This window comes from Carcharodon carcharias, chromosome 4 (genome assembly GCF_017639515.1).
Source record: "Carcharodon carcharias isolate sCarCar2 chromosome 4, sCarCar2.pri, whole genome shotgun sequence".
Lineage (NCBI taxonomy): Eukaryota > Metazoa > Chordata > Chondrichthyes > Lamniformes > Lamnidae > Carcharodon > Carcharodon carcharias.
In genome coordinates, this window is record NC_054470.1 from 49,226,698 (window position 1) to 49,248,106 (window position 21,409).

The window sequence follows — 21,409 nt, forward strand, 5'->3', positions numbered from 1 at the left end:
CTGGACAGTGCCAGTGTGGGAGATGTTCTGGGCACCAAATTTCCCAGCTCGGTGCCCGTCCATCCATGGTGAGCAAGTAGGTCTGAAGTGACCTCATGTCGGTGTAGCAGCTGCCTGTCATCTCTGTGGGCTCCTCTCACAGCACTCCGGATGAGAGCGGCAGCTCATCCGCCCCTCCGCTAGTGACTTTTGCATCTGATGATTCTGTGACGACTGGGGAGATGACAGCTATGGAACTGGCAGATCCCGCCCAGGCAGAGCCAGCACAGGCTTCACAGGCCAGAGGATGCCCGCCAAGGTCATCGAGACCAACAGGACAGCAGAGTGAGCAGGCTGTCTCAGATGCCACTCCCAGCGAGGGAGCAGCACCAAGACGTAGCACCTGAAAATGTAAACATAAGACACCTTAGGCACACCACGGGTTTATCACTGGTGCTTTTGTGTTGGCCCGCAATGAGGTCTTCATGAGTTGATGTGATGTTTAACAACTTTTTCGTTTTGTTTTCTTAAGTTCCTTTTGTTATAATATTAAATTCAGACATGTCACCATGGCTGAGGGTGCCTCTTTTCTTCTGCAGGTGGATAGTTACCAATAATGTTATGAGTGATTTGCGGGACATTCAGCTTTATTATCAAGGCCCTTAGTTAATGTTCCTAAAAACCAGGCAGATGCTGCACACAGGCATCAAGTATGGAGCCTGCAGCCCATGCTTGTCCTGGAGATCCATATGTGGTGTGCTAGCTGAAGGTCTGTTGGATTAAAGCCTCCCGGGTGTCGCTGCCTCCCTGGAGTATGCCGGGGTCAGTGTCTACCCCCTCAGCATTTCCCTGTACGTGTTCATTCTTGGACTCTACTGGACTCATCGTGTGCAGCTGCAACCACTGTGCCTGCATCTTCTTCGTCCACAGCGTTGCCCCTTTTCAGTGCAAGATTGTGGAGAGCGCAGCATGCAACTGCTATCAGCGACATACGATCTGGGGGTTACTGGAGTGCATCCCCTGAATGGTCCAGGCATCGGAAGCGCATTTTGAGAAGACCAATGGCTCTCTCCACCACAGCCCTTGTGGAGGCGTGGCTCCTATTGTATCACTGCTCAGCTTCTATTCTTGGATGGCAGAGAGGCGTCATTAGCCACCTTCTGAGGGGATAGCCCTTGTCACCCAGCAGCCATCCATCCAGCTGGGCTGGAGCACTTTAGAACCCCGGCACCTGGGAGTGTCTGAGGATGTAGGTGTTGTGAGAGCTGCCTGGATACCTTGCACAGACTTGTAGAATCAGCATCCTGTGATCACACACTATCTGCACTTTCATGGAGTGGAAGCCCTTCCTGTTGACGAAGGCACTGGGCTCACCCGCTGGCACCTTGATGTTCACATGTGTGCAGTCTATTGCAGCCTGCACGCAGGGGATGTCAGCAATGGCCACAAAGCCTCTGGCTCTCTGCGTCTGGCTTGCCTGGTCCCAACAGTAGTGGATGAAGGTCAATTCACGCCTGAACAGAGCGTCTGTAACCTGCTTGACACAAGTGTGGACAGCTGATTGGGAGATACTGCAAAGATCACCCACCGAGCCCTGGAAAGAGCCAGAGGCATAGAAGTTGAGGGCAGCTGTGACCTTTAGAGCCACTGGCATGGTGTGTCCACCCTCAGGGTTAGTGGAGACCGAGGGCCCAATCATCTGACAGATATAGTTGACTGTCTCCTTTGAGAGACAGAGCCTCCTTTGGCACTGCACCTTAGACATATTGAAGTAGCTGTTTCGCTGCCTGTATACCCTGGCAGCAGGATAGTGGCGTCTTCTGCAGCCCCTTCTGCCTTGGACTACCTCTTGGCCCTGCACCCATTGTGCCCATGCCTGTCGTCCCAAAGGTGGCTCCCCTGAAGGCTGAATGTACAATCCTGGCCTCCTCCCCCTTCTAGCCCTCCCTTCTTCCTCAGAGGAGGTGCCTCCAGTGGAGAGTTCAACTCCCATTCCCAGGCTAACAGAAGGTTTCCTGAAACATGCAGGCCCAAAAAAGATTCTTCACTGCAGAGTGCTGACCTGAAGGTTGTGATTCCAGTCCAAGCAGCTGGTATGCGTTTTGAAGTGTTACAGATCACACAGGCAAGTATCAGTAACTTCGAAAAAACAATATTTGACAGAGCACACTCGCAACCCCACTGAGCCCTCTTATCCCACCTGTGGATGAGGTTTATACAAATACCCGCCTGTCTGTTGTGGCCCATGTGAAGATTGCATGAGCGCCGAAAAATCACCGTCGATTGGCACCTCAAGGGCCTTAAGTGGCTCATTAATTAATGGCGGGCGCACATCGGATATTACTGCACGCCCATCCAACGGAATATTGCGATGGCGTACGCCACGTTGGGATGCTTGCCCGATGTCACCGCACATCATTTTACGCATCGGCATGTGGGATCCGGTCCTGCACGTCAACAGAAAAACTCTGCCCATACAGCATTGAAACTGGCTTGCTCAAAAGCACTTAAATAGTGGGACCGAATTGCTGCTTTGGGAAAGGCTTGTACTCTCAGCACTTGCCTTGAGAGTGTGATTTTCCTGATTTAAAGGACAGTAGCAATTTTAGGAAAGTAATTTTCCTGACTCGTACCTTACTCACCTCAGTCTACACCTACTGCTTGTCAGCCTTTACTGTGGCATGAGAGCAGTTTATGCAGCTAGTAGTGGTGTTGCTAGCCCAAAATAAAACTACTGATTTGGCGAGCATGCCAGTTATATGCTGTGTGCCTTTATCTGACCTTATAATCAGTCGTGTTTTTTGTTCTATAGGATGATACAAGACCTCATCCAGTTTTATGTGTGCAGTCTGGGAGGGCAACGTTGACATCATGTGACTTTGACCTTCGAAGCCTGCAGCCAGATACCTGCTTGGAAAATATACTTCAGCCCAATACTCCAGAAGAGTTTGACAAACAAAATGAAGAAACACGGAGAGCCAATAGACAGACAGAACTATTTGCCCTCTATCCAGCAATAGATGAGGTTATAAATATTTTACAATTTGTTTAAACAAGAGTAAAAGGATAGTTATTGTTTTTGTTCAATTGAATACTTTACAACTTCAAAAGCACATGCACGCTCTCTTAAGCAAAGCTAAAAAAGTTGTTTTCTGAAAATGTCATAATTCTCTTTCAAGAGAAAATACCCTTTAAATCAACAATTACAGTACCGCTAATCATAGAATAAGTCTGAAAAAATTGCTAACTGATACCATGTTTTTAATTGGATTAGAGCCATGATTATTTTAGGGTAAATAGCAATTCCTCTTAAAATATGTAACATGCTCTCAACATTTTCCTTTCTGTTGCTAGGAAGATGCTGTGGAAATTCGTCCAGTTCCTGACTGTCCAAAAGAACACATGGGCCACAGGATCCATGTAAAGTGCCAAATCTTAAAGTAATTTTCACATTTTAACACATTTATCATAAATCTACCTGATGTATTGGTTGTAAAGTATAATTGTGTTACTATAACAGGAGTCAAAAGTAATGTTCTAATTCAAGAAAACCCTAACATTATTTAGAAGTATTCTTGAATACAAATTGCTGGAGTTAGTAACAAAAGGCTATAACTGATGAAAAAATTAAAATGCTGAATGTTCTGAAATAAAAACAGAAAATTCTGGAAATTTTTGGGCAGATCAGATACTTTACAGCCTTCCAGACTCAACATTGAGTTCAACAATTTCTGTTCATAACCTCTGCTCCCATCTTGTCAGTCAGAAGTTGGTGATGATTCTGGTTTTACCATTTGCACCATCGCTGGACCCATCTTTCGTTTCTTTACTTTTGTGCCATTCCTTTTCCTTTCACAATGCACCATCATCCCTTATTGTCATTTAATCTTTTCTGGCTTCCACCCTTCCCTTTTTTTCTTTCCCATGCTCCCTTTTCCTGCCACTGTACTAGTTTAAAACCTGTTACATCTCAAACTTTTTCTAGTTCAGATGAAAGGTCATTGATCTGAAACGTTAACTCCGTTTCTCTCTCCACAGAAAGTGCCTGATCCACAAAGTATTTCTTGCATTTTCTCTTTTTAATAACAAATTAATTGTATAGTAGTTTGAACATTAGGGTGTTTAAATGGTACAGCTTTGGTGTTATCGATGTTGTTATGTCAGTGATTAAGACCATCCATCATAATTTTTATCATTATGATACTTTCCTTTCGAGTTTATTGTGTAGTACTTCTGACTCATTTGCAATTTCAAAAGAACTATGATTATTCTTGTTGCAGTTAAATATAAATGTTTTTTTTAATTTCAGAAGATTTTAAATTAAATTAGTGACTGCAAAGTGTGTCTTAACTTCAAAAATAAACTGTGTACTGAAAAGCAGTAGCTTCAAAAGTTCATGGTGATGTTTTGTTATTGTGATTGTCAAGGTTTGTCATAACAGGGTAGAAGGAATGTTTCTTAAACATAGCTGCTTTGAAACTCTTGACAACTTTTTTATTCTAAATTGCTGTTGTCAAATTTCTCAAGCATCTTTTTATCCTTTCCCTGACAGGTTTGAAATTGAAGTAGAGCCACTGTTTGCCAGTTTAGCCTTGTATGACTTAAAAGAGAAGAAAAAGGTAATTATATATATTTATATATATATGTATTGCTGTATATAAAGGACATTTAACTAGCCTGTGTAAATCACTTTGCATCTGTAACCTATTGCCTAAGCTGGTCCTTATGAAATAAAAAATGTTAATTATCCTGTGTTTCCATCAAGCTCCCTCCACTGCAACTACATGATTGATAAATTTATGTTATATCCTTTTTTAATTTACGAAACAATTTCCTTAAGAAAGGAAACAAATCCAGTTTTGTTTATATGGAAGCTGAATGTGAAGTAATGAAAAACACATAACTAGCAAATACTTGAAAACCCATGTCAAAGAACAATATCTTTGTTTATTAATGGGCATTGGCTGTATTTATAGCATTTTCATCTTTTCTTTGATTAAAAAAAAGTCAGTTGAGGAAATATTTGTACAATTTTGCACATGGATGTAATAGAAACTGTTGTAGACAGAGGATTTTCCTCCTTTACACCACCTTAGTAACTTGCAATTTGCTGGGTCAAAATCCTGGAAAATCCTCTTTGACAGAACTGTGGATGTACCTACACCACATGGACTGCAGCAATTCAAGAAAGCAACTCACCACCACCTTCTCGAAGGCAATTAGAGATGGTCAGTAAATGCTAGTCTTGTCAGCAATGTTCACATCCCATGAATGAATTTTTAAAATTATATAAAGTAATTCATTTATTATAACGCCCCAAGCTGCTTCACAGGAGTATTATCAAACAAAATTTGATATTTTTTTAATTCACTCATGGATGTGGGTGTCGCTGGCTAAGCCAGCATTCATTGCCCATCTCTAATTTCCTTTGTTCAGAGGGCATTTAAGAGTCAACCACATTGCTGTGGGTCTGGAGTCACATGTAGGCCAGACCAGGTAAGGTCAGCAGATTTCCTTCCCTAAAGGACATTAGTGAACCAGATGGATTTTTATGACAATCAGCAATGGTTTCATTTCATCATCAGACTTTCAATTCCAGATTTTTTTTTATTGAATTTAAATTTCACCATCTGCCATGGTGGAATTCGAATCTGCGTCCCCAGAGCATCATCCTGGGTCTCTGAAATATTAGTCATGATAATACCACTATGCCACCACCTACTGAGCCACAAAGGTAGATATTAGGACAGATGACCAAAAGCTGGGCCAAGGAGGCAGGTTTTAAGGAATGACTTAAAGGTGGAAAGAGGGATAGAGAGGCAGAAAGCATTCAGAAAGGAATTCCAGAGCTTAAGGTCTTGGCAGCTAAAGGCACGACTGACAATGTTGGAACAATTAAAATCAGGGATGCTCACGAGGTCATGATTGGAGGAGTGCCGATAATTTGGGGTTGTAGGGTTGGTGAAGCTTTAAATAAAAGGAAGGGGTGAGTCTATGGAGGAATTTGAAAACAAGGATGAGAATGTTAATATTGAGGTGTTGCTCAAATGGGAGCCAGTCTGGGTAAGCAAGCACAGTGGTGACTGGTGAACAGAACTTGGGTTAGGATATGGACTGCAGAGTTTTGGATGAGCTTAAGTTTATGGACAGTGGAAGGTGGGAAGCCAGCTAGGAGAGCATTGGAATAGTCAAGTTTCAAGGTAACAAAGGCAGGGAGAAGGTTTCAGCAGCTGATGAGCTAAGACATGGTTGGAATCGGGCAATGTTACCAAGATGGAAGTTAGACGCTCTTGGTTATGGTATGGCTATGTAATCAAAAACTCATCATGACACAAAGTTGGTGAAGTCCAGTTCAGATTCAGCCAGTTGCTAGGGAGAAGGATAACCTGGACACTAATGATTATTAACATGCCCTCCTTTGATTTGAAAACAGTCCAGCCAAAACAGGTTACTGTGTCCTAAACCTGCAGGGTTTCTCCAAAGATGTTCCTCCTTAACATGGTCAACTTCCCTAAGTATATACCCACTGAGATAGAACAAGGCTCGAGGCAGCTGGAAAAATATCCAATGATTCAAGACTGCCATAGAACCCTCTTCTTCCCAACTATGCTGGGATAGACTCACTTCTCTTAATTAACTTCTTATTGCTCAAGCTCTTCCAGTGGGGAGCTATTTCTCCATTTTCTTCTTCTCCAGATTACCTAAAATTGAATCAGAAAGGCCTAAGTCCACACATGTACTTACATGCATCGAAATTAGCTCTATAGAACCCACCTATTTATTGATGCTGTGCGTTACCTGCCAGCACCTATCTGTCATACTGTATATAGTTTTTTTGAAAACTTATAGATGACCAAAAATAGCACTCCCTGCAGGGTGAACTTGTTGCAGCCAGTGACTTAGCTAGACAGTATGTACATTTTCAGAACATATTGGGGTTAAATTTCCAGTGACTGAAAACTAGATTGTACTATTCTGATGTACTGGAATGGATTGACAAGTGGCAAATAATGTTCATGCCACACAAGTGCCAGGCAAAGACCATCTCCACCAAGAGACTATCTAACCACCTTCCCTAGACATTCAACAAAATTACTTTGGGGTCACCATTGATCAGAAACTAAATGGACCAACCATTTAAATATTGTGGCTACAAGAGCAGGTCAGAGACTGAATATTCTGCAGTAAGAGACTCAACTTCTGAATCCCTAAAACCTGTCCACCAACTGCAAGGCACAAGTCAGGAATTTGATGGAATGCTCCCCACTTCCCTGGAGAGCTGTGTAGTTCCAACAATAGTCAAGAAGCTTTGACACCATCCAGGATAAAGCAGCCCACCTAATTAGACCAATTACCAGCTTAAACATTTGCTCCCTCCACAGTGACAACAGTGTGTACCATTTACAACGTGCACTGCGTCAACCTGCCAAGGCTCCTTCAACAGGACCTTTCAAACCCAGAACCTCTGCTGCCTAGAAGAACAAGGGCAGCAAGCACATGGGAACACCATCACGTGCAAGTTCCCCTCCAAGTCACACTTTCCATTTGGAAATTTATCACCATCCCTTCATCTTCACTGGGTCAAAATCCTGGAATTCCTTAACTAACGGCATTGTGGATGTACATGAAATGTAGCAGGTCAAGGAAATTGTTCACAGACACATTTTCATGGGAAATTAGGGATGGGCAAAAGATGCTGGCCTTACCAGCAATGCCCATATCCCATGAATGAATAAAAAAGCTAAAATGAAACTTTGAGCAGGATGTTTCAGTCGGCGTGCGAGGGCGGGTCTGACACGCCGACCCATAAAATGACGCACGATGACATCGGGCATGCGTCTCAACGTCATCGCACTGAGTTGCGATGTTTTGTTTGGCAGGTGTGCGTTGGAGTCGGCTGCGCGACCGCCAATAAGTAAATGGCCTATTAAGGCCATTCAGGAACTAATTAAGGTAATTGTAAATGCTGCACATCCAACCTTAAGGTTGGTGACAGGCGAAAAGGCCAAGCGGCCATCACGTTTTTTAGGAAACCTCATCCACGAGCGGAATGAGGTTTCCTAAAGCTTCTATTAAATAAATTTTTAAAATTTCATAAATATAAAAACATGTTTCATCTCATGTGACACAGTCACATGAGGGGACATGTTTAAATAAATTTTTAAACCTTTTTTTTCAAAAGCCTTTTAATCTCCCAGAGGCAGCTCCATGCCTCAGAGAGATTGAAGCTCTCTTTCGCACGCATGCGTGGAAGAGCGCTGGCCCCGACTCTCCCCCTGCCGGCACAGGTAGCACTGAGCACTACGGCTCATGTATTATGCTGGGCAGGGTTCAATTGGCCCACCCGCGTAAAATGGTGGCACGGAGCCGATCACGAGTGTCAATTGGCTCTGCGACCGCCCCCACCTGCTCCCGCCGAGCCTACCCGCCACCTGAAAAATTCAGGCCTTTGAAAAATGTTGTTGCTTTCAGTGAGTAGAAAATACTAGCATAGTCCTTGGCAAGATTTCCAAATTAAAGCATCTGATCACTCATGAGGAACTGTACCAGCGAAGCCTGAGGGTTCAACAGCATAGGCTCATTTCAAAGAGGTAGCCATTGCAGCATTGTAATTGAGTTAGGGAGAGGAAACATCAGTCACGATTCCCATTCTCAATCGCCATCCATTGATCACTGTTGTTGTGTAAACAGCACCCTGGGTGTACCTACAAGCACATGGGTTGTAGTGGTTCAAGAAGATGGCTCACCGCTACTCTCTCTCAAGGACAATTAGGGATGGGTAATAAATGATGACCTAGCAGGTGACACCCATGCCCCGTGAAAGAATACAAAAAATCTTGAATTTACACATCCTCGAGAAATCCCAAAATACTCAAGAGCTCATGGATTGCTTCTGAAATGCAGCCACTGTTGTTTTTCTATCCCAAGGTCAGCAGCTACCCACCAACAGCAAATGCAATAAATGATATATTATATGATTTGTGGTGTTAGCTTTTTATGCAGTCATGGGATGTGGTCATCACTGGCAAATACAGCATTTATTGCCAATCCCTAATTGCTATCCATGCGGTGTAGGTACACCTAGAGTGAGGGAAGAATATCAAGCAGGACAATGATCTTTTCTTCTTTGAAAAAGCTTACACCCTCAAACAAGCAGGTTTGGTCTCAATTTAACATCTCACCTGAAAGATTCATATGGAACGATGCACACTCCCCAGTGGTGGGGGATAGTAGCAAAGTGGCAACACTTCTGAACTAGTAGTCTGGAGGTCCAGACTAATGATTTGGAGACATGAGTACGAATCCCACCATGGCAGCTGAGGAATTTTAAATTCAATTAATTAAATAAATCTAGAATTTTTTTAAGAACTAGTATCCGTATTGGTGACCTAGTTAATTCTGGATTGTTGCACAAAACAGTTAATACACTTTCAGGAATGAAGTCTGCCCCTCCTTACCTTGTCCAGCCTACATGTGACTCCAGATCCAGAACAGTAATATGCTTGATGCTTAACTGCCCTTTGTCATGGCCTAACAAACCACTCAGTCCTATGTGGGTGTACCTTCACCACATAAACTGCAGCAGTTCATGAAGGTAGCACTCACCACTTTTTCAAGGGCATTTAGGCAATAAATGGCAACAATGCGCACACCCTCTGAACAAATAAAAAGAAATATTGAAACGCCAGTCTAGATTACATGTTCATGTATCAGAGTAAGGCTTACCCTGCTGCATCAGAAATAAGAGTTGTACTACCTGAGAAAAGCTGACTCGATTACTTTAGAAGCTCAGCTGTGGCATTTATTTATGGTTGAATATCCTGCAAGTACTCACTGCCCAGGTGCATGATTCCATATGAGGAGTGGCACTTGGCTAAAACAATAGAGGTTTGCTGATAAATGTGGAACCATTCCTCAGTCTGTCTCAGAGCCTTTGGAAGGAGGAACAAAAGTAGGGTAGGGGATAGCAAGAGCCAATGCCATCTTAGTTTCCCTATCGAGTCTGAGAAAATGGAGATATTTTTTCTGCAGCACTGGAACAACAGTCAGCCATCCAGCCCCTCCACTCTTCTGGCATTCAATTCTCCCATGCCGAATCTTACCTTTATCGATCTACCTTAGTTCCATAACCCCTAATCCAACAGATGTTAAGCTAATATTTTTCTACATGATGTGAAAAGAATTTTTAGTTTTCTTCTCTAAAAACTGAATGTCATTTTTCTTTCAGATTTCAGAAAACTTTTACTGTGATTTAAACACTGACCAGATAAAAGCCTTTCTTCGTCCACACACAAATCAAATGGCACCATCCAGTCTGAGTAGGTCTGCCATCTTCTCCATTACTTACCCTTCGCCGGACATATACCTGGTCATGAAGGTAAAGTGCTTCAGTTTATTTGAGTGTCCTGTGCTAAGAGGCTGCTTGATTACACTGGAAATTAGGACCAGGATTTTCTGCTGGAATTAACCATCACTCCAGAATATGACAGGAATTTCTTTATGAGCAAACCTACCAGCTCCCTGCTCTCTGCCAGTTCCTGGCTTTTTCACTAAAACTAAAGGAGGATGTACAATACATCCACCCAAATATGAGTACATGTATATATTGTAATAACATTTACATTGTGCATCTCCTCTCATTTGTACTGTTAGCAGCGCTGAGCATTGAGGATGTTTAGCATTACTGACATCTAAGATTGCTATAATGGGAAGATATTTAAAAATTAAAGGCCCTCCTTAATCTGTGACATCAATTACAAGGTAAACAATTCTACAGGCACGTTGCAGCCATTGTGGACATGATCATTTTCAAGGCTGTTTTGTATTAACTGAGCATTATATTACTTCTCACCCTAATAAAAATGTGTTATTGATAGAATGCAGCCAACTAAAGTTTTATTTCAAATGCATTGTATATTGGTTTTTCTGAATTTTAATATGAAACAATGTGGGATTTTGCGATTAGGAATTAACTCGGTCTGAGATTCTGTTAAAGTAACCACAAGTTTTCCAGCGCCTCAATTAATGCAGAAGCTTGGCATTAGTTAGACTTGAAATTTAAAAGTAATAAAATAGTGTGAAGAGCTGATTGGCAAGGAGGGGGCGAAGCAAAGCATGACAATATCAGGTTCAGGACACGGATGTCAACGTCAGGTTTAAACCAGAAACAATTTATTGAGATAAAAACAGAAACCGTTGCAAACGCTCAGCAGGTAAGGCAGCCCCTGTGGAGAGAGAAACTGAGTTAACATTTCAGGCTGAAGGCTTTCATCAGGACTAAGTGTTTTGATTTTGTTCTTTTGAACAATCTATTGAAAATAGTACTTAAGTTGAACTGTAGGATAAAGATATGGTCTAAGAGAGACATGTGTGTTACTTCAGAGGGTGCCTGTTGGTTAATCCAGCTAAGTAAACTCCTATGCCCTAGTTACTCACCTATCATATGTTTTTGCTGTTTTTTAGATTGAAAAAGTCCTTCAGCAGGGCGATATTGCAGAATGTGCTGAACCATATCTTGTAATGAAAGAATCTGAGTCAGCAAAGGTATCTGATATTTTCTTACTTTTCTTCTAATGTTTTCTTGATTCTGCACAATTTTCATAAAAATTTTCCCCTTGGCAGACAGTAGCAGGTTTACTTCTACCAGTACCTATCACCCAAATGCTTTCATGTAGATTTTAACCCTTCATTGCCTATAGGAAACATTCAGCGGCCAGGGCCAGCACATAGAAAAATGCAGATGCAGGGGAAATGGGAAGGGGTGTTTGCTGCTCTGCTGCATCACTTTTTCCCATGTGCATGGGTGAATGCAGGGCCAGGGAGAGAAATCACAGGCCTGGTGCTTCTCCTATTTCCAGGTCCCTTATTCCCCATCCCCTCGCTTCCCCACCCCCTCTGCTTTAACCCTCCCCCACCATCTCAATTCTAGTATAACCTGTATCAAATACACTTCAGATAATAATGGTGAGAAAAACAGGGTAATTTATCTTTCTACACACAATACTATATACTCAGAAAAAACTCTAACTTCCCCCAGCACTCAGGCATTCAATGTGATCAAACAAGTTGTGAAATGCTGCCTTTCATTTTATTTTAAAAAGAGAGGTCAATAAACCTACAGGTCACTTTTAAAGGGGAGAACCTCTCTGCATTTGCTCCAAATGCTTCCAACACATTATATAACGTCAGTGGATAGCACATTGACAGATCCAATCACTGTACCCCACCTCTGCCTCTAACCTCCCCAGGCGAAGAGGCTGGGAGATGGGGGATTTTAGGATCGGATCAGCGGCAGGCAGAATGTTTATTAGTGAAGTTCCTTTGTAACTCATTCTATCCTAATTTTCTTGAAGAAACTCCACCCCGACCCGCCGCCATCTCCTGCCACTGTCTAACTCCCTGGCCCCCGCCTGTCATCATATCACTTGTTTTTTTTATTAAATGGGGGAGGTGGTGGAGTAGTGGTATTGTCACTGGACCCAGAGTGATGGTCAGGGGACCTGGGTTTGAATCCCACCACGGCAGATGGTGAAATTTGAATTCAATAAAAATCTGGAATTGCAGCCTGAAGATGACCATGAAACCATTGCTGATTGTCAGAAAAACCCATCTGGTTCACTAATGTCCTTCAGGAAAGGAAATCTGCCATCCATACATGGTCTGGCCTACATGTGACTCCAGACCCACAGCAATGTGGTTGACTCTTAAATGCCCTCTGAACAAGGGCAGTTAGGGATGGGCAATAAATGCTGGCCTAGCCAGTGATGCCCATGAACGGATAAGAAAAAAAATTATAATTTATTATTTACCTTACTCTCACTCTTAACAAACTTTGCTGGAGCAAATTGGTGACAAAGGAAAAGCTGACAAAAGAGTGAGGATTCTTTAGCAAGTCCACTGCCATCATCACAACCCCCTTTATGAAGGCTGTGCTCACCCAATGATGGACCAACTCAGAGCGAATATGCTATTGAGGAAAGATTGTAATGACTGTAATGCTTTACAGTTGAGAAAGAAAAGATTCAAGGGAATGCCTCATTGAAGTATATAATATATTAATTACAGTAGAGGTAGTGTAGCCAACTTGTTACTGTGATGCTTGCTAAGAAAGATGGATTAGAGGACATAAAATAGAAAATAACTAAAAGTAAATCTAAAGAAAATTCAAGTTAAGGTCATATTTCTTTAAGAGTAATAAATGGTACAGTCTACCAAACAGGTAAATATAGGCTAAAAAATTGGGCTTTTTTCAAAATACAATTAGATGTTCTGATAGTAGAGTTAATGTACTAGGGGAATGATAGGAAAACTTAACTATTTTGTCTCGTTTTACCTCGTGTTATGACACAGCAGCTGGTAAAGGCTGAGTTGTTTAAATCCCAGAGGCAAACTTAAACCACTGTCATAACCTATGTTTTCAATTACTATGTTTGAGATGTAGCTTTGAATTCAGGAATAAGACCACCAAGCCTCAAGAGGGTTTTTATATAAAAATAAATTAAACATTTATTAATTTAACAACAAATTAAACACATACACATGTCTACAAATTACTACCATAATAACTTTTAAACAAATCCCCAAATTAATCACTCACAGGTAAATCTTCACCAAGGCAATAATAACCCATAGACTAACAATAACCCATGGGCAGAATTTTGCCCTTGATGGGGCAGGCCCCACCGGCTCAGCAGCCGGTGGGCAGCCAATCACAGCCACCGAAATGGGCCCCACCACCATTTTAAGTGGGTGGGCCAATTAAGAACCACCCGATGGGAAGATCCTGCCCTATGTGTGTGTCTGTGTGTGGCCTAATTGGATTAAAGCCAGCTAGTCTAGGTGCTTTGATGTGCAGTAGTTTAAGATGTTAATTAGATAAACGTAAGGAGAAGGTAAAGTGTAAATTTGCATTTGGTGAATAAACCATTCAAAAGAATGGGCAAAATCTTGCACCTAGCTGGGAGACGCCAAGTAATGTGTTTATATTACTAATAAAATTGATGGAATGAAATGATTATTGTTAGGAGAGGTAAAATTAAAAACCTAGCAATACAATGGAAATGTATGCACGTGAAAGAGCGCACATCTCCTCAGGGAGAACACTGAAAGTTTTTGAAAGTTTAAAAGTAGACAAATAAAAAAATTATTATCATGTCCCCCTCATGTGACAAAGCCACACGAGATGGGACATGTTAATAAATATCACAGAAACTTTATTAAAGATTTTTAAAACTGACATGAAACCTTATCCCGCCGGTGGATGAGGTTTCATGTTTTTTCAAAAGCCCTTCGGAGCTCCTGGCCTGCCCGCCAGTCTTAAGGTTGGATGGGCAGGGCCTTTAATTGATTTAACTACCCTGTCAATGGCCTCAATTGGTCATTGACAGGTCGGCAGGCAGACAGCTGATCGTGCTGTGCCCCCACCTTCCTGAATATTTAAATGGGGCGGGATGACATCGGGGGTTCCCCCCAATGTCATCCCATATTATTTTCACGTCGGTGAGTGGGCCCCGCCCCCAGCTCACTGATGGAAAAATCCTGCCCCTTAGAATTTAAACAGACACTAGGCAAAGCAAATTTATCCTTATGAATTCAAAATGATTTTCCTTGCAGTTTGGTTCCTTTGCAGACACAGTGGTAAGCTTACAGGCAGGTTAAATCTTATATGCCTCTGACTTACACCCGTAAATTCCTTTCTGTTTGTACCTAGTGTTTCTTTTGAGTGTAAATTTTCCATTGTATTGCTAGGTTTTTAATTTTACCTCTCCTAACAATAATCCTTTCATTCCACCAATTTTATTAGTAATATAAACACATTGGGGTGCTTGGCGTCTCCCAGCTAGGTGCAAGATTTTGCCCATTCTTTTGAATGGTTTATTCACCGAATGCAAATTTACACTTTACCTTCTCCTTATGTTTATCTAATTAACATCTTAAACTACTGTACATTAAAGCACCTAGACTAGCTGGCTTTAATCCAATTAGGCCACACACAGACACACACATAGGGCAGGATCTTCTGGTCGGTGAGCGGAGGCAGGGCCCGCTCGCAGACACATAAAATGACATCGGATGGAACTCCTGACATCACTTCTGTTTTCAGGTCGGCTGGGGTACAGCCGAGTCAGCTGCGCGCACGCCGACCTATCTACGGCCTATTGAGGCCAGTGAGAAACTAATTAAGGTCATTAATGGACGTGTCTGTCCAACCTTAAGGTTGGTGGGCAGGCCAGGAGCCCTGGTGGGCTTCAGAAAATGTATGAAATCTCATCCATGGGCAGGATAAGGATTCATGAGGGCACTTAAATTTTCATTAAAGGTTTCAATAAACGTTATGGACATGTCCCAACTCATGTGACAATGTCACATCAGGGGACATGTCAGGGAAATGTTTTTATCATTTATATTACAAAGTTTAATTCCAAGCTGATCTCCCTGAGGCAGCATTTGGCCTCAGGGAGATGTGTGTGCTTTTTCATGCACATGCGTGAAAGAACACACTCCCAGCTGAGGGAATCCCCCCCACCCCCCCCCGACCCGCTGCACAGGGAGCGCGTAACACTTCTGAGCAGACATCACGCTGGGTGGGCCTTAATTGGCTCGCCCACGTAAAATGGCAGTGCACTCCCCCCAATTGGGGGCGTCAATCAGAGGTGGGCCCGCTCCCGCATTTCCTCCCCCCCAACGGCAGGAAAATTTTTCCCATAGCCACAGACACTATTACAATTACAATTCAAAAATAATTTCTAGTAACATTATAGACATTAATATCTCTTCATCACACTTGGTAGTCATCGTTTAATTCAATTATAATAATGTCGTTTTAAAAACTAGCTAATTGAAAACCTGCTCCTTGGCCCAACTTAGTACATATGTTGTGGCACTGTTTTCAAGGTTGCAGGCTTGAGGGAAAAGCCAGGTGACATTAAAATAAAGCCATAAAGGTAGTTGAGTGAGGGCAGGGAGTTTGGTTTGAGAAGGATTTCAGCACTGAAATGGATTGACAACGCTTCTAATTGTTTGGATTTCCAAGTACCTTAAGTCCATTTATTACAATAAGACAGTGGTAATCCATGCGATGCAAAACTTGCATGGCCAGGGAGGGGAGGGCATTCGAAGACTGGGGGAAGAATTTTTTGTCCCGCGGGTGGGCGAGCGCCCCAACATCATCGCGCATTCTCACAATCTTTCGATCGGCGGGCGTGCAAGAGAGGTGGCAGCGCGCCTGCCAACAATCAAGAGGCCTATTAAGGCCCTTAAACAATTAATTAATTTGTATTTTGCGCCAGACGGCCAGATGGCCTTTGCATTTTTTACGAAACCTCATCCACAGGCAGGATGAGGTTTCCACCGGTTACTTAAAAAAAAATTTAACATCATTTTTTACATGTTCCTCTTCATGTAACTGAGTCACATGCGGGGACATGTTTATATCATTTGTAAAATGTTTATTTTTGAATTTAAAATTCTTCAGCTCTGTGAGGCGGCTCTGTGCCTTCAGGGAGCCTTCAGTGCGCACTCCCCTGCGCACACGCAGACCTTGGTACTCACACTCCTCCAGCCCCCATCCCACGCTGGCTGGCCAACGTGAAACACGGTTGGAGCCCGATTGTGAGAGGTGGTCCATCTCATGACCGTTCCCAGGCCCACCTGCCGCACCCTCCTGGCGAGGGGAAGATCCTGCCCCAGGTGTTTCCTCATTCTCAGCGTGGGATCTGGTGGACACTTGGTATGCTGAATGCACAGAGGCAAGTCAACCTCCCAGCTTTCAGAAATATCTTAGCCTAGATTCCCCATTGCCATCCATCAACCCAAACAAAAATACAATTCCAGTCAAGGGCCTGCCAATAGAAAAATGCATTCAATGTTGGTGGCTCCACGAGTGAAAAGAATTGTTGGCTGCTTCTTCTGCCTCTTTTGATGTGGTGGCCATGCAAGATACACCTTGAGTGTCGTGGATGCCTGCCGGGATATGCATCTGACTCTGTGGGATAGATATCAACCCTAATATTACAGCAATAAAGCATAGAGTTTAAATGCAAAATGGTTCCAGATGGAATCCCTTTGGATTGAGCTGAGAAATAATTTGCTTGTTTTTTTCCGGTCATCCCCCACCAACACACTCACAGACTCGAACCGCTTTGCCGCAGTTGTTTCCACTATCACCCACTCCCGCAGCACCCCCCTTCCACCCTCCTACCCCCCCCCCCCCCCCCCCCCCCCCCACTCACTGCCTTCTCTTGAGCCTATAGCTTAAATCATAATCCATAACAAAACATGGCTTTAACTTCCAAGCTCCAGGGCAGTGTAGCTTGGGGTACCCCAAAGATGTACTGGGAATGCTCCTGGTAGTTCCTGGGTAAGGATTGCACTTTTGCCAATTGCCCTGCGCTGGGAACCATCCGAAAATGTGATTTAAATCGCAAACTTCGGATGGTTCCGACTTTGTTACAGCAATAGTTAGCCAGAAAATGTTACTCACTTCTAGCTTCTGGGTAACTATAGAATTGACCACCCTGACCCCTTCAGGATTCCCACTACCTCCTACCCTCCCCCCAAATCCCCACGGGAATCCCCCTATATACCCCCACTACTCCTCCCCCCGACCAGCCCCCCAATGAGAATCCCCCCGGTTCCCCCACCACCCCATCCCTGACCCTCCCCACACCCATCCAAGCTGGACCCAACTGCCCCCACACCCTGTCCCTCCCCAAAATCCTACCCACTTACTTTACCTCCTCCCTGGCTTGTCAAAATGGCTAGACCTTTAAGCTTGGCTGGTTTACAGCCACCAGGAGTTACGGGCCAATGTGCTGTTCAACAATATGGACTTTCCCATGGCAGGGCTTTTACCCAGTATTGGTCACAGCAGAACGTGCCCTGTCCTCACTGCAGGAATTCCTTGCACAAGCGCAGTGCTGGGCTGTGACCGGAGCATCCGCGATTCCAGTTCTTATTGGAGCATGAGCTGGATGGGTTGGCTGGGAAATGGTTGAGCGCAACTCGCAGGCAAATAAATGCTCTGAACCAACCAGTTAACAAGTGTCTCTTACTCACGCTGCCCAGCTGTAATGACATCGCCCACGCCTGCACAGACCTCAGGCGGCCATGTGTCATAATGCTACCTTTTTAATCAGGTGCATGCTTGTTGCCTTTGTTGCGTCCATTTGAAGATGGGAGCCTGACCTCCCCACCCACTAGACCCTGGGTCCAGGTTTTGTATTGTGTGCAGACTTTGGTGAGTGTTTTTGGAGCACCATAGAAATCAAAGGTTGAAGTAAGCAAGCAGATAATTTCTCTTCCCACTTACCCTCGCAGCACAACAGTCAAGCCTGTGAGTCTTCTGGCTGGTTCTTTCTATGATACTTGTGGCCAGAAACACATTTTCTGTTATTTCTATTATGAGTTGACCTGAAATGCATGTAGTACTCCAACTATGGCCTAGCCACTGTCTTGTACAAATGGCTTCTTTGTTTTTATATTTAATACCCCTATATTTAAAACCCAGAATCCTTCTTTTGGGGCAGTCAGGAAATTGTGCTCAAATTATGCTTGAAATTGGACTGTTTAGGTTAAAGTTCAAGTTTCTGCTAAAAGAGATTTATGAAGGTAAATCTTCAATGAACTGCACAATTGGGCAGTGTAATGGAATAATACAGATTAAAGTAGTTTTATCACCAAAATTAATCATAATTTATCTCATTAATGACTTAATGACTTTAGCACTCTATTGTGGAGGTCTGACCAACACAGCTCAATACAATTTGCAGATATGCAGGCACCCGCTAAACCAGCAGTAGTTGTCTTTCCCTGTTCAATTGATAACACCTCAATGCCATCCTAAATCCTCCTTCAACCCTTTGCACCCTGCCATGTTAGACTTTTTATCATTCTTCTTGTACCTGCATCCATATTTTTATATAAATAAAAAATAGTAGAGGTCCTGGAAGAGATTCCCAGGAATAGTATTATCCACGTTTGCCAACCCAAACAATATCTGTTTATATATTTGTTCTCTCTTTTCTGTCCCTCAGCCACCTTTCTATCTATGTAGATGCATTCTCTTTAATAGCATACTCCTTAATCAAATTTGCTTTAAAAGGTTGTGGATGTTGGGTCAATTGGAGCTTTCAAGGCTGAGATCAATAGATTTTTGCTATGTTAGTGTGTCAGTGCATATGGATCAATGGTGTTGAGATACAAATCAGCCATGATCTAAGAAAGAAAGACTTGCATTTATAGCTGCCTTTGATGACCTCAGGATACCCTAAAGTGCTTTAAACCAATGAAGTACTTTTTAAGTGAAGTCACCATTGTAATGTAGGAAATTGAATAGCGGAACAGGCTTGAAAAGAGCTGAATGGCCTATTCATGTTATAATGTTCCTATGAAATCATTAATATATTCCTTATATATTTCAGGCATGTGAACTAAGTTTTTTATCTCTTTCCCCAGAATAAAGATAAAATTGAGAAGCTTAAATCTCAAGCAGAGTCCTTTTGTCAGCGACTCGGGAAATACCGTATGCCATTCGCCTGGGCTAACATAAACATCATGAGTGTGGTCTCCACAGCATCAGACAGGGATTCACTGGATGTTGAAAACATCAATGGTAATATTGTAAAAATAAATTCTCACTGCAGTTGAATTTAAACATTTTTTCTTCTCGAGAGTGTTGCAAACTATAATAAAATACCTTTATTTTTCTGTTATACCCTAACAAGGTAAAGGAAACAGTGGAGACAAGAAAGTTTTCACACAACAAAGACGACTTTCTGAGAGGTCAGCTGTTCCGGAGGACCAGTATAACCTGTCCAATTTCAAAACAGCCTCAATTACCATCAATAACTTCTTTAAACAGGTATTTCTCAGTCTTGTCTAGTTGTATGGTTTTTTTTTACTTCTTGCAGGGTTACAGTTGGAACAGGCATGTTGAAGATTTTTTTGAGCTACATGTCATGACACCTCACATTACATGGAAAAGTGAAATCCATCATGCCATTAATTTACATATATATCAAGTTCTGCTCTGATTTAGAACATATCCATCAAGCATCAGTGCTCTAGTATAGCCTCCAGGCTAGCCAAGACAAGCCAACAAGAATAAAAATATGCACAACGTAGACCGAGTTGTTTGGGTTGTGAGGCATGGATTTCCAGGACTCAGGAGCCACAGATTGCCCTCAAGGTGTCTGTCTCTGCCTTGATATCTTGCTAAACTTTTGATAATGTGCCTAGAAAATGAATAGCAAATGCTATCAAGCAGTTGCTTTAGTTACTGGACTTACTCTATGACTTAAAATGATTCCACTACAATCTTTGAAAGCGGTCGAACAGCACAGAAGACCTTGTTTTAAGTTTAAAATATTAAGCAAATTTACTTTACATACTTTACAAGTACATAAATAACAGACATATAATATAGTTACATACTTATACCTGTAGTAGACATCTTTCCACTTAATTATTCTGAACTATGCTAACCTTGTGTAAATAATCTAGTGACTCTTTTCCTCAGCCTGGAAAAGTGTTGCCAGAACTGCCTTGATTCCAACTAGTCAAATTTAAGAAGGAACTGTCAGTTATATACAAATGAACCAGGTCGTAAAGTGGAATTTTACGCTGGTGGGATTTTATGGTCCTGCCGAAATCAATGGACTTTTGAACGGCTCGCCACATTTTACGGCCCCGTCCCTGCTGCTACAAGGCTGTAAAATTCTGCCCAGCCTGTTTGAGTTATTTCACAACAACTGATACAACAAACAATGTTGTATTGTCAAAGAGAGGCAAGAAGATTTTGGTTTAGCTAACTGTTAAACTCTTATACAAGTAGTTTTCATGGGCTATTTATACGGTTTTTTTGTGTTTTCATCGATCTCCTGATGATGTGGTGGGAGACAGAGGAACCCCAGCGGATATTCTGCTCTCTTATGTATTATGAGTGAATTCAAAGAAACATCCACCAAATCAAAACTGGACACAAATACTTCATTTGATCACATGTTCCCTTTTCTTGCCTTCCCTGAAAGCATTGACATTTTCAAGGTTACAGTTTCACATTCACCAGAAAATCTTTGGTAATTCTGTCATAAGAGCGTCTTGGAATCATGTCTCGCATTTTGCAATGACCCTCAGAGAAAAAAAATTCTCTTCATTTCTGTCTTAAATGAGCAACCCCTTATGTTTAAATCATGACCCCTACTCCTAGATTCTCCCACAAGAGGAAACATCCTCTCCACATCCACTCTGCCAAGATCCCTCATGACCTTGAAGGTTTTGCAACAGCATGTGGAGGCAGGGACGAAATCCGACGATGATCAGTCACCACAATGTAGGTGTACCTGTGAACTAAAGACACCAGAAGCACTCCTTTGTAGGAGAACCACTTTCAAAGATAAAGTTACTCCTCTCATACAATCTATTTGGAAAA

At 42.5% G+C, this 21,409-nt stretch overlaps 1 protein-coding gene across 3 annotated transcripts in view; it reads left to right on the plus strand.

Annotated features, from left to right (window-relative positions):
• Positions 1-21,409, plus strand: part of dock8 (dedicator of cytokinesis 8) — a 312,431-nt gene that overhangs the window by 112,455 nt on the left and 178,567 nt on the right. For all 3 annotated transcript variants that reach the window (XM_041186616.1, XM_041186617.1, XM_041186618.1), the window contains 7 exons: positions 2,792-3,004; positions 3,334-3,419; positions 4,532-4,598; positions 10,208-10,357; positions 11,443-11,523; positions 19,435-19,591; positions 19,704-19,840. In XM_041186616.1, coding sequence (XP_041042550.1) covers positions 2,792-3,004; positions 3,334-3,419; positions 4,532-4,598; positions 10,208-10,357; positions 11,443-11,523; positions 19,435-19,591; positions 19,704-19,840 — 891 coding nt within the window. The remainder of the gene's footprint in view (positions 1-2,791; positions 3,005-3,333; positions 3,420-4,531; positions 4,599-10,207; positions 10,358-11,442; positions 11,524-19,434; positions 19,592-19,703; positions 19,841-21,409) is intronic.